Source organism: Notechis scutatus, chromosome 13, assembly GCF_049901735.1.
Source record: "Notechis scutatus isolate UNSWTSFEM ecotype Mainland chromosome 13, rNotScu1.2, whole genome shotgun sequence".
NCBI lineage: Eukaryota > Metazoa > Chordata > Lepidosauria > Squamata > Elapidae > Notechis > Notechis scutatus.
The window spans coordinates 7,634,113-7,648,804 of record NC_142021.1 but is presented as its reverse complement, the minus strand read 5'-3'; the positions used below and the strand labels follow the sequence as shown (position 1 = coordinate 7,648,804).

The following is a 14,692-nucleotide window of genomic DNA, read 5'->3' as shown; positions in this document are numbered from 1 at the left end:
AGGGAGGAAAGATATGGGAGGGAGGGAGGGAGGGAGGGAAGGAAAGAAGGAAGGAAGGAATGGGAAGGAAAGGGAAAGTAGGAAAGAAATGAAAAAGGGAGAGAGGGAAGGAAGGAAGGAAGGAAGGAAGGAAGGAAGGAAGGAAGGAAGGAAGGAAGGAAGGAAGGAAGGAAGGAAGGAAGGAAGGAAGGAAGGAAGGAAGGAAGGAAGGAAGGGAAAGGAGGAAAGAAATGGGAGGGAGAGAGGAAGGAAGGTAAAGGGAAGGTAGGAAAGAAATGAAAAAGGGAAGGAAGGAAGGAAGGAAGGAAGGAAGGAAGGAAGAGGAAGGAAGGAAGGAAGGAAGGGAAGTGAGGAAAGAAATGGGAGGGAGAGAGGAAGGAAGGAAAGGGAAGGTAGGAAAGAAATGAAAAGGGAAGGAAGGAAGGAAGGAAGGAAGGAAGGAAGGAAGGAAGGAAGGAAGGGAAGGGAGGAAAGAAATGGGAGGGAGAGAGGAAGGAAGGGAAAGGGAAGGTAGGAAAGAAATGAAAAAGGGAAGGAAGGAAGGAAGGGGAAGGGAGGAAAGAAGTGGGAGGGAGAGGGAAGGGAGGAAATGAAAAAGGGAAGGGAGGAAGGAAGGGGAAGGGAGGAAAGAAATGGGAGGGAGGGAGGGAGGAAGAAAGGAAGGGAAGGAATGGGAAGGGAAGGAAGGAAAGATGAAAAGGGGAGGGAAGGAAGGAGAGACAAGAGGGAGAGGAAGGGAGGAAGAACAGAAGGAAAAGAACGAAAAGAAAAAAGTGCAAGAAAAGAAAAAAAATGGAAGGATAAATAGAAAAGAAAGAGAAAAATATATAAAGAAATGACTTCCGATATTCCTTAAAGCAGTTATAAGTACAAATACCTTTTAACCCACCTTTCTAAAGTTACATCCTATTCTTCTTTCTCTCATCTATCCTGTCTAATCATCAAAACCATAAATCAAAAGTCCCTTTAATGTCATTTTTATGCAAAAGGCCCAGGTGTATTGTAGATCCTTGTTTGTGTGTGTGTGTGTGTGTGTGTGTGTGTAAAATGGCTACCCAAGTAGAATATCTTTATTCATAGAGAGGCCAACCTGGTGGTTATTAGCTTAACGCTGGGGATTTGCAAACTGCAATCACCAGAACATCTGACCTTCCTTTTCTTGCTTGATAAATAAAACTAGAATTGGATTTCTTACTCTTTCTTCTTTTTCTGATAATAAAAAAATGATTCACACACACACACACACACACCATTGGGAGCAGGCTTCACATGCCTGCCAGCTCTGATTGCGTTGCACGGTTTATTCTCACTGCAACTATACAACAGTTGCCTTGTGTCCTTTCCCTTTAAAAGGCTGGGGAGAAATTGAATCCCCGAAGAGACCAAATAAGACTTAATGGAATTATTCTGGGGGAGGTCCTTTATGGCGTTTAAATTATTATTGCTGAAATTACTGCGGAAACCAGCATAGGGATATTTAACAAGTTGACATGGAGCCCAGTTTAATGGGTTTGGGCTCTTTAAACTTCCAAAGATCTTTCCATGCCTTCTACCATCCAGAATTGTTGAGCAGCGTACAGATCTGATTGATAAATAAATAAATAAGGCAACCGACCTACCAAAATAAAGATGGTCTCAGGAGTCTTAAGCAAGGCGGGGCTGCTGGGGGTTTGCAGGGGTTTGGGGGAGCCCCTAGCTAAGATTCTGTGCAGTTTGGGGAACCCCCAAATCCTGGCTGGCCCTGCCCACCCCTCCCCTCCCACATGGCCCGTTTTGGATGCAGGTGAGTGTAGGGCACATGTGGAGGCTTAGGGAGGGCAGAAAAGTTCAGGAAGGCCAGAAATGGGCCTGTTTCTGGCTTCCAGAGAGCCTCCGGAGTCTGGGGAAGCTGTATTTGCCCTCTTGGAGGCTCGAGGAAAGTCCTCAGGAGCCCGGGAAGGGAAAAGATGCCGCCACCACACCCGCCGTGGTGCAGGAGGCCGACTAGGCCACGCCCACCATGGACACGCCCACCCATCAACCCCGGGCGGAGAACCCTTTGTTAAAAATTTTGTGAAATTTTTGAAACCTACTCCTGGTCTTAAGCTGTGAGAAAGACTTTGGGAGACTGGGTCGAGAGATCCTGCCAAGGGAATGGTTAGATAAGGGACAACTTAGCCCACAGCTGTATACTAGAGCAGAGCAAGAAGCTCCAAAGAGACCCTCCCTGATTTCTCAGGCTACAAAAGAGACAGCAGGAGATTTATATTTCAAGACTTGCAAGGTTTTGCTAATGATTCTGTTAAAACACATGAAGAGTTGGGTACGTCCAGTTTAATGAAAGAAAGGACTAGAGGATGACATGATAGCAGTGTTCCAATATCTGAGGGGCTGCCCCAAAGAAGAGGGAGTCAAGCTATTCTCCAAAACCAGGAAAAGGCAGGACAAGAAGCTGTGGGAGGAAACTAATCAAGGAGAGAAGCAACTTAGAACTAAGGAGAAATTTCCTGACAAGTTACAACAATTAATCAGTGGAACGACTTGCCTCTAGAAATTATGAATACTCCAGCACTGAAGGTTTTCAAGAAGAAATTAGACATTTGTCTAGGATGGTATAGAGTCTCCTGCTTGAGCAGAGGGTTGGACTACAAGACCTCTAAGGTCCCTTCCCACTCTGTTCTTCTGTTATGGAGCTTTACCATGAAGTAGAATCAGTTCATCTGGTCGTGTTTCCTGTCTGATCTACCCGGTGAAAGTTGACATAAGCTCTCAAAGCATCTATGCGTGTATCTTGAGCTGGTCTACAGGACCAATTTAGTAGAATTGTGGCTGTAGGCAGCCAGATGGCCTTTTGTTACATGCAAGCACTTCAAATAGCTTCTATGCCACTGCAGCATCCATATTTATCGTTTGGTAAAGTTGGGAGGGGTGGAAGGGAAAGACCTTGAGAGGTCTTGCAGAGACGGCAGAGGGCGCATTTTAGCTTGCAAACTAGGTGCCCTGAGCTGCTTGTTAAGATTGTTAAGATAAAAAAAGATCTTCCTTCTTCTTCTTCTTCTTCTATTTGTGTGTGTGTGTGTCAAAGTCCACCATGCTCTTTGGAATTCTCTAAAGCAAGAACATGTTTTGATGTTTAGATCACATGGTAAAAAAAACAAAAAAAAAACACAACCTCCGTGCAGAGAAAGGGAAAAACGAGAGAAAAAGAGGACAAGATCATTCTTTACTTCCCTGATTTTTAAATCTCCTCGTGACTGCAAATTTACAGAGCCGTGAAAGAGAAGGGGAGGGAAGCGACAAAGGGGAAGAGGAGAGAAGGTGGAAGGGGAAGAGGAGGGGTATTTGGAGCCGCAAATGATGCAGCCCACATGTGGTCCCATCGTCTGTCTTTTGTCGGAACTCAGAATAACCTGTGGGGGTCCTTGGTGCTCTCTGAACTTGGTTGTTTTCTTGCAGACGTTTGATGACCCAACTAGATAACTTCATCAGTGCTAGGAAGGACTAGGATTTGAGGGGGGAGGTGGAGGAAGAGGAGGAGGAGGAGGAGGATGGGATCCTTGCTGTTCCCTGAGCTTGGTTGTTTTCTTGCAAGTGTTTGATTACCCAACTAGGTAACATCATCAGTGCTAAGAGGGAGTGGGACTTGCAGAAAAGAGAAGGAGGAGTATTATGGGGTCCTTGGTGTTCTTTGAGTTTGGTTGTTTTCTTGCAGACATTTCATTATCCAACTAGGTAAAACCAGTGCACTGATGAAGTTACCCAATGGGGTCTTGAAACGTCCGCAAGAAAACCACCAAGCTCAGAGATCACCAAGAAACAGGCAGATCAACCCTGACCTACAAATGTCCTCTTCTGTCGCTATCAGAACAACCTGCCAGGCTCCAAAAAAATTGAGCCCTGCCATCCGTCTCTTTTTCACCTGTCACCTTGTAGAACCTTCCCAGCAAGCTGGTGCCAAGGATCCAGCCAGCTGCAAAAGGAACTTGGAAATTTTGCAGCTGGAAAAGCCGCCTAGTGTTCCCACCTTAACAAAAGACGTCTCTCCGTTCCTCAGTTCCTGCTGTCCAGCAGTCCATGGTGATATCTGACCCAGGTTCTTTTACTCTCCTCTTTCTAAGCCACGTTGCATTGCATTGGGGAGGGAAGAGGCGAGAGGTTCCTGTGATGACCCGGAGTGTAACACAAACGTAGCAAAATCCAAAACATAAATAAATGTCCTTTAATGCCTCCAACTTGCCCCCCCCCCCCGTTCAATAATTCTCAGTTGGAGATTAAACTTATTCAAAAATAGTCTTCGAAAGAAAGCAATACAGTCCGAACTCAATGAGCAGATGAATGTGAAATAAAAAAAAAAACCAAACAAACTACGATGATGAAATTTCCACAATGGAACAGGAGAAGTAATTACCAAATTCAAGGAGATAACAAGGCACAGTCTGTTGGAAGGACGCCAACCAAGATAACTTCAGACCAAAATAAAACAGGCTTTGCTACTGGCAACTCTGTGTTTTAACTGTTTCTCTTATATACTATTCTCCCCAGCTGCAACCAATGAGGGAGATCATGGCCGCTTCCTCTCTCGCAAGCCAAGTTGTTTCCTTCTCTGTTCCTCCCTGCGTGTCCTAGGATGGAGAGGGGATGGGCGTAGTTCTTCCTCTGACTGTCCAGCCGGCCTGTGCCCTTCCCCAGCTTCCGGAGCCATACTTCCACTCCCTGTCGGCTCCTCCTCTGTTCCTCCTCTCCCTTAGAGACCGACTCTATCAAGGGTATGACAGTTCTCTTGCTTCTAAGACTTGTAGCAAGAAGCCCTGTGGTTGACACCATGGGACTTTCCCCATGTAACAAATTCCATTTGGAGACCTCTGTTAGCGCAGACATCAAAGCTGCAGCCTCTACGGTGGAACTCATTATCACCAGGAACTGCTGGGAGCTTTTGAAGAGAGGAGGAGGAAAGAAATCTGTTTTCACCACCGCTGGGGTGTCTCTGTGCGGAATTGGACATGACACACTGAAAAAGAAGATGGAAAAAGAGGGGGCCAAGCTGAACAAGGGTTGGATTGGTCTTCTCCAGCCCTCCAACCTCCTGAGTGGGCTGTGTGTGGCTCTAATATTCCCTCCCCCAGGGAGAAGAGACCATGGAGCAGTGGTGGTATTCCACCGGTTCAGCCCGGTTCTCCCAAAGATCAGCAGAGACCAAACTGGTTCTCTCAGCTGCTCTGCTGTTGGGCTCACCTGCCCACCCAGGCTCCTATTCCCTGCTTTTGAAGCGCACCTGCTTTGCGCGGCACAGCAGAAAGTGCCGTGCGGCAGCTGCTGAAGCAAACGGGAGTGTGCAGGCTTGCAGGAGGTGAGTTGGAACGCCTCTGCACCCGTGCGAAGTGCGTGTTTGGTGCACTCACGCAAGCAAAGCGTGTGCACGCATGCCAAGTGTGCCCACCAAGCCATGCCCACCGAAACGTTTTGACTCCCACCACTGCCACGGAGGCCTTCTATCCCACCCCGTGCTCAAGGAAAGAGTCCTCTTTACCATCCTGGACAAGTGGTTGTCCCATCTTTTCTTGAAAACCTCCAGCGATGGAGCACCCACAGCTCAGCTGCGGGAACTGGGTAGGTCTAGTAGTCTAACAAAAAGGAAGCCCAGGTCTGTAGGGAGCGTGCATAAGCGCACCAATGTGCCTACCGTTCCTGTCCTATTGATTCTTTTTATTTTTCTTATAGGGATCCATTTCATGTATTCATGACTATGCTTATACTTATACCTGTTACCTTATAATCGCTTGACAAATAAAACCAATAAAAAAATAAAATAAATAGGGGTGACACGATAGCAGTCTTCCAACTCTGTCATTCGGTGTTCTCGGTTAGCCAAACCCTATCTTGTGGGAGCTTTTCATCTCCTTTGAACGGCCCCATAATCCCTTGCGGGGTGGAGTCTGGGCAGCAACTGAATGGAGCTAGCAGAGTGTTTCCTGGCCAGATGCCCTTCCTGTCCCCAGTGCAGAGTTTTGTTCAGCGGATAATATTCTCATCGTGCCTGGAGAGAGAAATATCCGCCTCTACTGAGGATCGAAATCACAGCCCCCTGATTATGAGAGGAGGGCTCCACCACTAGGCTATTGCACTACTCTTGTCGGAGCTTTTCCTCCCAATTAATTGCAACTGCCCTTCATCATTTTGATTGGAGGAGTCGGCGCCGTTCATCTGCCAGTGGCTACCAAGCAGAAGGGCTAGCAAAAGCGTGTGCCACAAAGCAAACTCGAGGGTTGTGCAAAAACCCTGGGAAACGGGGCAGGCTCCCCCGTGCATCGCATAATTGGGAAGTTGCCTGAGCACCAAGCCAATTGTGCGCTCACGATTGTATCATCTCTGTCAGAAATGTGTCAGGAGACAGCGATTAGGCCACAGGAGTGTCTCTATTCCTGCCAATTTGCTGCTATTCTAGCACGGGTGACTGCTAGAAAAATCAAACAAAAGGGCCTGCGTTCCAGAACTGCATGTGGAGGAGAAGAAGGGGGGAAAAAACCCCAGTTTTCATACTTTATCTGATCCTTGCCTCGCAAGAAAAAGAAAGATTGAGGCGTCCAGCAGCCGTTTCCATCTCCTTTTTCATCTTCCCAAACAGTAGCCTTCGTTCCTTAACATCAGAAATAAGGAAGGTGGTTCCTTTCAGCTCTTTTGTGTGCGCTTCCAAAAAGCATGTCACATGTCCCTTAAAACCCATCACAGTGTAACCAGGCAGACTATCTGGATAGCTTCCTTGGGAGGGGAGGAAGGGTTAGGGAGGAAGAGCAGGATTGGCGTTTGAAGGAAAGGGGGAAGAAAAGAACACTGGGCACTTTTGAGGGAGGAAGGGGAGAGAGAGAGAGAGAGGAAGAGAGAGAAGGAGAGAGAGTGGGAAAAAGAATGAGTGTGAACGAGGAGGGAGGGAGGGGCAGTGAAGGGAATGGAGGGAAGAAGTGAAAGGGGGGGAAGGTGGAAGGAAGAGAAGGAAAAAGAAAGAAAGGGAAGGGAGGGGAAGAAATGAAAAGGAGAGAAGGAAGGGGAAGGGAAGGAATGGGAAGGGAGGAAAGAAAGAAATTAAAGGGAGGGAAGGGAGGAAAAGGAAGGAAGGGAGGAAAGAAATTAAAAGGAGGGTGGGAAGGAAGGAAGGAAGGAAGGAAGGAAGGAAGGAAGGAAGGAAGGAAGGAAGGAAGGAAGGAAGGAAGGAAGGAAGGAAGGAAGGAAGGAAGGAAGACCTACGCAGTTTATTTGACTTTCCAAGGATAATGTTCTCTGTGCAAGAGGAATTTTGGCACTTAACATCTTTGCAAAGGACCCCATTCTGACTGGAATCCATGACGAACTGAAATTTTCAGCTTTCCAGGCTGGCAAAACTACACAAAGGCTTCATTTGGAAGGGGCAGGTTTCCCACACATGGCATTTCTGTGTCTGTGTCTCGGTGTCAGAATCTGGTTTTTTATTTAGTGAAGTGTTTCAATGTCGGTTTCCATCACTTAGTCCTTCATTTTGCATTTTGGCTCCCGTTTCCCAAGTTCCTCCTTTCTCGTCTGACCTTCCAGGGATGGCTCTGTTTTTTCCCTCGATGGCCATCTGGTGGCCACACAAGGAAAGATTTCAGATCTATTCAGAATCAAATACAAACTGCCTGGACTAGAGATGCAATTATTATAATATTATTATCTCTTGTATTCAGTCAACTGAACGTTTAAAAATGTATCACAAATATTATTAACTGGCACTGATGGTTGATATGGGTTGCTGCCAGCATCTTAGGTACCAACCAAATATCTCCTTAAAATGTACGATGTTCCGAGTAGCGCAGTTTTTTGCAGTTCCGCTGGCGTTATTGCAGGAAGCTACAATTTCTTGATATATTTTATAAAATTCTTGGACATGGTACCAAATGTCCCGATGACAATGGGTGTCACTGTTACATGTTCCATCCATAATTGCGTAGTTTCGATGGCCAGGTCATGATATTTTGTGCTTTTTTTGCCCCCAGTTCTTTTTTTTCGACTCTGGCATCTCCTGGTACTGCAATATCAATATCAATACATTGTACGCTTCGGTTTTCGACAACTGTGATATCTGGCGTGCTGTGTTCCAAATGACAATCTGTCTGTATTCGAAAGTCCCACAAGATCTTCACCGTCTCATTCTCGACAACTTTTTTCAATGTATGTGGTGGACTGGCACGATTGCCCTAATGAAATCATGAGCCTCGAGCCAAGCTTCCAAAATATCCAAAAGATTTATTTGGAGCAACATGCCCGGCACTAACCCATATGAAGCCAACTCTGAGACACGTGATTTACTATCACCTATGACCCCATCTCCCCCCACCTCCCTGGGTGTGTCATAAATCAGATTCTCCAACAAAACGTTCATGGGCTGGGTGTCATCAATCACATTCTCCAATGAAGGATTTTCAGGGCAGAAGATCTGGTAGCCTAGACTACAACCTCCACAAGATAAGCATGGAATGTGCTTCTGGCCTTCATCTGCCACATTGCTCCCTCAGGCCTTCCCCCCACTTCTTATGGCAACTCAAAATCAGGCATAGGAATGATTTACGAGTTGACATCTATGACTTTTCGGATAATATTATTGATGATGATGATGATGAATCATCGCACAGTAAGACAGACGTTTATTATTGTTGTTTGCTGCAAGCTTTTTTTGTAGTTTACCATTCTTTTTCCCAAGTCTGAGAAAGAAGGACTGGCCCAAGGTCACTCAGCTGGCTTTGGGCCTATGGCAGGGCTAGAATTCACAGTCTCCTGGTTTCTAGCCTAATGCCTTAACCGTTACACCAATCGTGTGTCTGATTAGTGATTAGTCTACCAGCTTGGCAAGTGTCATGCTCAACATGCAAAGATCATAAGGCAGATTTGTGTCCAAACAGCGGTTGCAAAATTCTATGTGTTGGGTGTTTTTTTTTTATGTGTGTAGAAGTATATTTGATAGACATGCACTCAGACAAGTTGAGAATACCTCTGTATGCCTCTACTAAGTGGCTTCTACTGAAGTAACTGTATAGTAAATGTCTGTGGAGATTCTCAGTCATCCAGAACATGGTTGTCCTAAAGATGCTTTTTTTTTGTTTTTCCTTGAAGACCTTTTGCTTCTCATCCAAGAAGCTTCCTCTGTTCTCTGTTAAACCTCCAAGTGGCCTCAACGACTCTCACAAAGAGTGCTAATGACCCGATGACTGCAAGGAATATAATAAATCTTTTCATCCTTCACCATTCAGTCAAAAGCTTCTTGGAAGAGAAGCGAAACTTCTTCAAGGAAAAACAAAGTCCAGTTGCCTTTTGGGGGTGGGGGGGAAAAGCACCTTTGGGACAGAATAATAAATGGTGGTTTCACTCAAATAAACCAACCCTCCTCTTCTCGCAGAAGCTGGAGTCAGAACTTAAATGCTATATCCTCCTTTATTGTTTTAGGCTTTGAATTGCTTTACCAGCCGGAAGTCGTGCGACTTTACCTCTCAATTCTCACGGAAAGTCAGAATTTCAACACTCTGGAAGCAGCAGCCGGCGCTCTGCAGAATCTCAGTGCAGGAAACTGGACGGTGAGTGTTGTCTTGGCTGTGTGTCTTGGCTATTTTGCATGCCAATATAGTTCCTCCATTTTTCATGAATGCAAATATTTGTCGAACTTAGCAAGGCTTGACGATAGGTGGACTCCAATCCCCAGGATTCCCTAGCCTGCGGTGGTTGGGGAATTCTGGGAGTGGAAGTCCACGTGTTTTCATGTTTTCAAGTTTGAATGTATCTTTTCTTTTATGTACACTGAGAGCATTTGCACCAAGACCAATTCCTTGTGTGTCCAATCACACTTGGCCAATAAAATATTCTATTCTATTCTATTCTATTCTATTCTATTCTATTCTATTCTATTCTATTCTATTCTATTCTATTCTATTCTATTCTATTCTATTCTCCTTCTTTCTTCCCTTCTATTCTATTCTATTCTATTCTATTCTATTCTATTCTATTCTATTCTATTCTGAATTTTATTCTGAATTTTCTATTCTATTCTGTTATTCTATTCTCCTTCTTTTTCCTATTCCTTCCTCCTCCTATTCTATTCTATTCTATTTTATTCTATTCTATTCTGAATTCTATTCTATTCTATTCTATTCTCCTTTCTTCCCTTCTATTCTCCTTCCCTCCTCCTATTCTATTCTGAATTTTATTCTGAATTCTATTCTATGCTATTCTATTCTTCTTTCTTCCATTCTCCTTCCCTTCCTATTCTATTCTATTCTATTCTATTCTATTCTATTCTATTCTATTCTATTCTATTCTATTCTATTCTATTCTATTCTATTCTATTCTATTGAGAAACTGCAAAATCAATGTCAAGTCCCAACAAATCAAGGCTAAAATTACATGTACTGATATTGGTTATAATTAACAAGAGTCTTGCAAGTCTGAATGGGCTTCACTCCCCTTCCCCCCTCCCCCTCTCGTGCGAATTAGGGAGGGGTCTGCCCAAATGGCTTGCGCCTAACTTCTTTGTGTTCTGGCACTTCTCCCCTTGTCACTTTGGTAATGGATCTGGGTAATTATCTCTGTCAGGATCGTCTTCCTTACTCTCTACACACCAAGCCATCCAGACAACAAGACCTCAGAGAAGTCTATTAGCATTCTCTGGCATCCGTGGGCAATTACTCACTTCAGGCAGAAGTGAATCGCTTTCCCAAACCATTGATCAATTTTGCTAGGAAGACCATAACTTTGCATTTAGAAGTAAGACACGACTAAGCCATAGTCTGTCCCAGGAGATACATTTTTCCCAAGGAAGTTCCACACCACTATCGTGGCCTTCATTTCTTCCAGAATACAGATTAGCCCGGCTACTGAAGTTTCTGCATTGAGTCTGGTAACCTGTTCTGATTTAGTTCCCGCAAACACAATAAACTCTCTTAAGTTAGCTCAAAGATTCCTTTATTAGGAGCCCTGGCAAAAAATTTCTCTCTCACCACAGGCTAACAAGTCTGTCCAGCAGGGAGATGAATAGTTTTCTGCCCCATCTATTCATCTCCGCCCCCTGCCTTTTATCCCCAGAGCTAGGGTGGGGGCTTCGCTACCAGCAGTGGCTCTTCCGTCCCAAGGACCGTCCCATAGATTTCCACTGCTCTCCTCTCCTCTGCCTTCTGTGCATTCATGCGTCAGGCACTGGACCCAGCTGTTCCTCCTCTTCCTCATCAGCCACCTCCAGACCTGGGAGCTGTTGACTCTCCATCTGAGGGCTGACGGACGGTCCAGGCTCCGCTTCTGTCTCTATCTCCAACAACTCCATTCCCTCTTCCCCCTCAGAGCTGTCAGGTTGCCCTGATGCTGTCCTTGACTCCCACGTCTCCTCCTCCTCCTCCTCTGATTTAGTTGCTGGAGGGGCTGGCTGCCAACAGGCCACATCATAACCCTTCGAAGGGGCTGGTTTTTATCTTCTCCCTTCCTTCTTGGAATAGTGGTCTACATACATCCGGGCAACGGTGCGAAAGGAACGAGGACTTCCCGTCCTGGTGGAGCTGCTCCAATCAGATTCGGACAAGGTGGTGAGAGCGGTATCCATAGCCCTGAGAAATCTCTCCATGGATCGTCGTAACAAGGATCTCATAGGTGAGTTCTGCCAGATGGTTGTTGTGTGCAAAAGACCAAGGCTTAGGCGTTGCGTTTTGATTGAACTGATTTATGGCTCGTGCTTAGATGATGAAGATGATGGTGATGATGTTATCCATTCAGTCATGTCCAACTCTTGGTGATTTTATGGGCCAGGTGAATCTTCTCTTCTCTTCTCCTCTTCCATCCCATCCCATCCTCTATTCAATTCAATTCTGTGATTCAATTCTGTGATTCTATTCTGTGATTCTATTCTGTGATTCTATTCTATATTCTATTCTATTCTATTCTATTCTATATTCTATTCTATTCTATTCTATTCTATTCTATTCTATTCTATTCTATTCTTATTTGTACCCTATGACTATTATTAAGTGTTGCACCTGATGATTCTTTACTCTTGACGAACGTATCTTTTCTTTTATGTACACTGAGAGCATTTGCACCAAGACAAATTCCCTATGTTTCCAGTCACACTTTGGCCAATAAAAGAATTCTATTCTATTCTATTCTATTCTATTCTATTCTATTCTATTCTATTCTATTCTATTCTTATTTGTACCCTATGACTATTATTAAGTGTTGCACCTGATGATTCTTTACTCTTGACGAACGTATCTTTTCTTTTATGAATACTGAGAGCATTTGCACCAAGACAAATTCCTTGTGTGTCCAATCACATTTGGCCAATAAAGAATTCTATTCTATTCTATTCTATTCTATTCTATTCTATTCTATTCTATTCTATTCTATTCTATACTATTCTTATTTGTACCCTATGACTATTATTAAGTGTTGCACCTGATGATTCTTTACTCTTGACGATTCTTTTCTTTTATGAATACTGAGAGCATTTGCACCAAGACAAATTCCTTGTGTGTCCAATCACATTTGGCCAATAAAGAATTCTATTCTATTCTATTCTATTCATTCTATTCTATTCTATTCTTTCTATTCTATTCTATTCTTTACCATATTTTTCTGGCAGAATGCCGAACAATATTTCTGGTTTCATGTCTATATGCTGTTTTATCTTTTTTTTCCCCAACCAGGTATGTATTTTCGTCCAATATTTTTTTGGCTTTTGGGCATGTCCACCATGTATGGTAATATGAATCAGGTGTCTGATTACATTTCCAGAATTTCTATTGGGGGGCGTGCTGTTAAGGCACCCACTAAAACTTTTGAATCGGGTCTTAGTTATATCCTGGTTTTCCCCACATTGCATTTGCCATCTGGATGCCTCTCTAACAACCACATTGGAGCTGCCTGTCTTCCTTTTCAATCTGGAGAGAGAGAGGGAAAAAAAATCCCAACTTTAATAATGTAGAAACAACTGGCCGCTGTAACCCGTGAAATAAATGCTTTATAATGGCTGGTAGTCCACAAGGACCCATGTAGTTTAATTGGGCTAATTGCAGTGAAATTTAGAGGAGAATTAAAATTCCCCAAACCAAACAACAAAGGTTAATGGTACAATGCTTTATATGATGGGTAAAAAAAAAAAAAAATGAATGAGAGGCCAACACACGAATTTGCTGATGGATCTCAGAAATGTGAGGATGGATTGGTGGGGTTACGGGATTCCTGGGATCGGTTTTAAACTTCCGGGTCATAAAAGGGTTCTGAGCAGTGGTGGGATTCAATTTTTTTTTACTGCCGGTTCTGTGGGCGTGGCATTGCTTGGTGGGAGTTGCTTGGTAGGCGTGGCAGGGGAAGGTTACTGCAAAATCCCATTCCCTCCCTACCCCACTAGCCTGCTTTCCAGCTCCGTTCTCCTGTGCAGGGCAACCAAAGAAGACCCAGCCAATCAGCTGGGACTTGGGAGGCGGAGAATAGATGGGGGCAGGGCCAGTCAGAGGTGGGATTTGCAGGTTCTCCAAACCACTCAAAATTTCCGCTACCAGTTCTGTAGAACCGGTCAGAACTGGCTGAATACCCCTTCTGGTTCTAAGCCTCACTGATATTTTTAGGATATGTGCTGGAAAATGAATGAGGGGTCTTTCCATATTGCAAGGACAGATAGTCCTCAACTTACGATGGTTCATTTAGTGACCAAAGTTACAACGGCACTGGAAAAAGTGACCTAGGACCATTTTTCATAGTTAATAATCTTGGAAGCATCCCCAGGATGATGTGATCAAAATTCAGACGCTTGGCAAGTTCATACTTATGACCACTTCTGTGTCCCAGCGTCACATGATCCCCTTTTGCGATCTTCTGACAAGGGGGAAGCCCGATTCATTTAACAACCGGGTTGCTAATTTATCAACTGCAATGATTCACTTAACAACTGTGGTAACAAAGGTCATAAAATGGGGGCAAGACTCACTGAACAAAGGTCTCACTTAACAACATAAATTTTAGGCACTATTGTGTTCGTAAGTTGAGGACTACCTGTACACAATACCTGTACAGGTGGTCTGAACAGGTAATTCTCGACTTATGACAATTGGAACTGGAACTTCCGTTGCTAGGTGATGCAATCATGAAATAATCTGATTTTATGACTTTTTTTGCCATGGCCATTAAGCAAATCACATGGTCATTAAGTGAATCTGGCTTCAACTGTTGACTTTGCATGCTTGGAATCCAGCTGGGAAGGTCACATGACCTCAGGATACGGCAAGCTTTGTAAATGCATGCCAGTTGCCAACACCCAAATGTTGCTATTTTAATTCCGGGGACACAGCTACCTTCATAAGAGCAACAATCGGTGGCAAGTCCCTTGTTCTAGCACCAATTGTAGCTTCCTACAGCTGCTGAACAAATGGTCATAAGTCAAGGACTACCCTTACAGGTTGTACCTTTAACTATAGCTGCCTTATTTTTCAGGAATAAAAATCACTTTGCAATGACAAACACGTGCCTTCTTGATTTCAGGTAGCTATGCCATGGGAGAACTGGTAAGAAATTTGCCTAGCCGGCAACAGCGATCTTCAAAAAACCTTGAAGAAGACACAATAGTTGCTGTCCTAAACACCATCCACGAAATTATTACTGACAGTTCTGAAAATGCCAGGTCCCTGATCCAGACGCAAGGCATTCAAAAGTTGGTTGCTATCAGCAAATCCAGGTTAGC

General features: G+C 44.3%; 1 protein-coding gene across 12 annotated transcripts in view; it reads left to right on the top strand.

Annotated features, from left to right (window-relative positions):
• ARVCF (ARVCF delta catenin family member) overlaps window positions 1-14,692 on the top strand; it is a 261,665-nt gene that overhangs the window by 235,373 nt on the left and 11,600 nt on the right. For all 12 annotated transcript variants that reach the window (XM_087942896.1, XM_087942894.1, XM_087942889.1 and 9 more), the window contains 3 exons: window positions 9,427-9,554; window positions 11,460-11,610; window positions 14,494-14,686. In XM_087942896.1, the coding sequence (XP_087799022.1) occupies window positions 9,427-9,554; window positions 11,460-11,610; window positions 14,494-14,686 (472 nt within the window). The remainder of the gene's footprint in view (window positions 1-9,426; window positions 9,555-11,459; window positions 11,611-14,493; window positions 14,687-14,692) is intronic.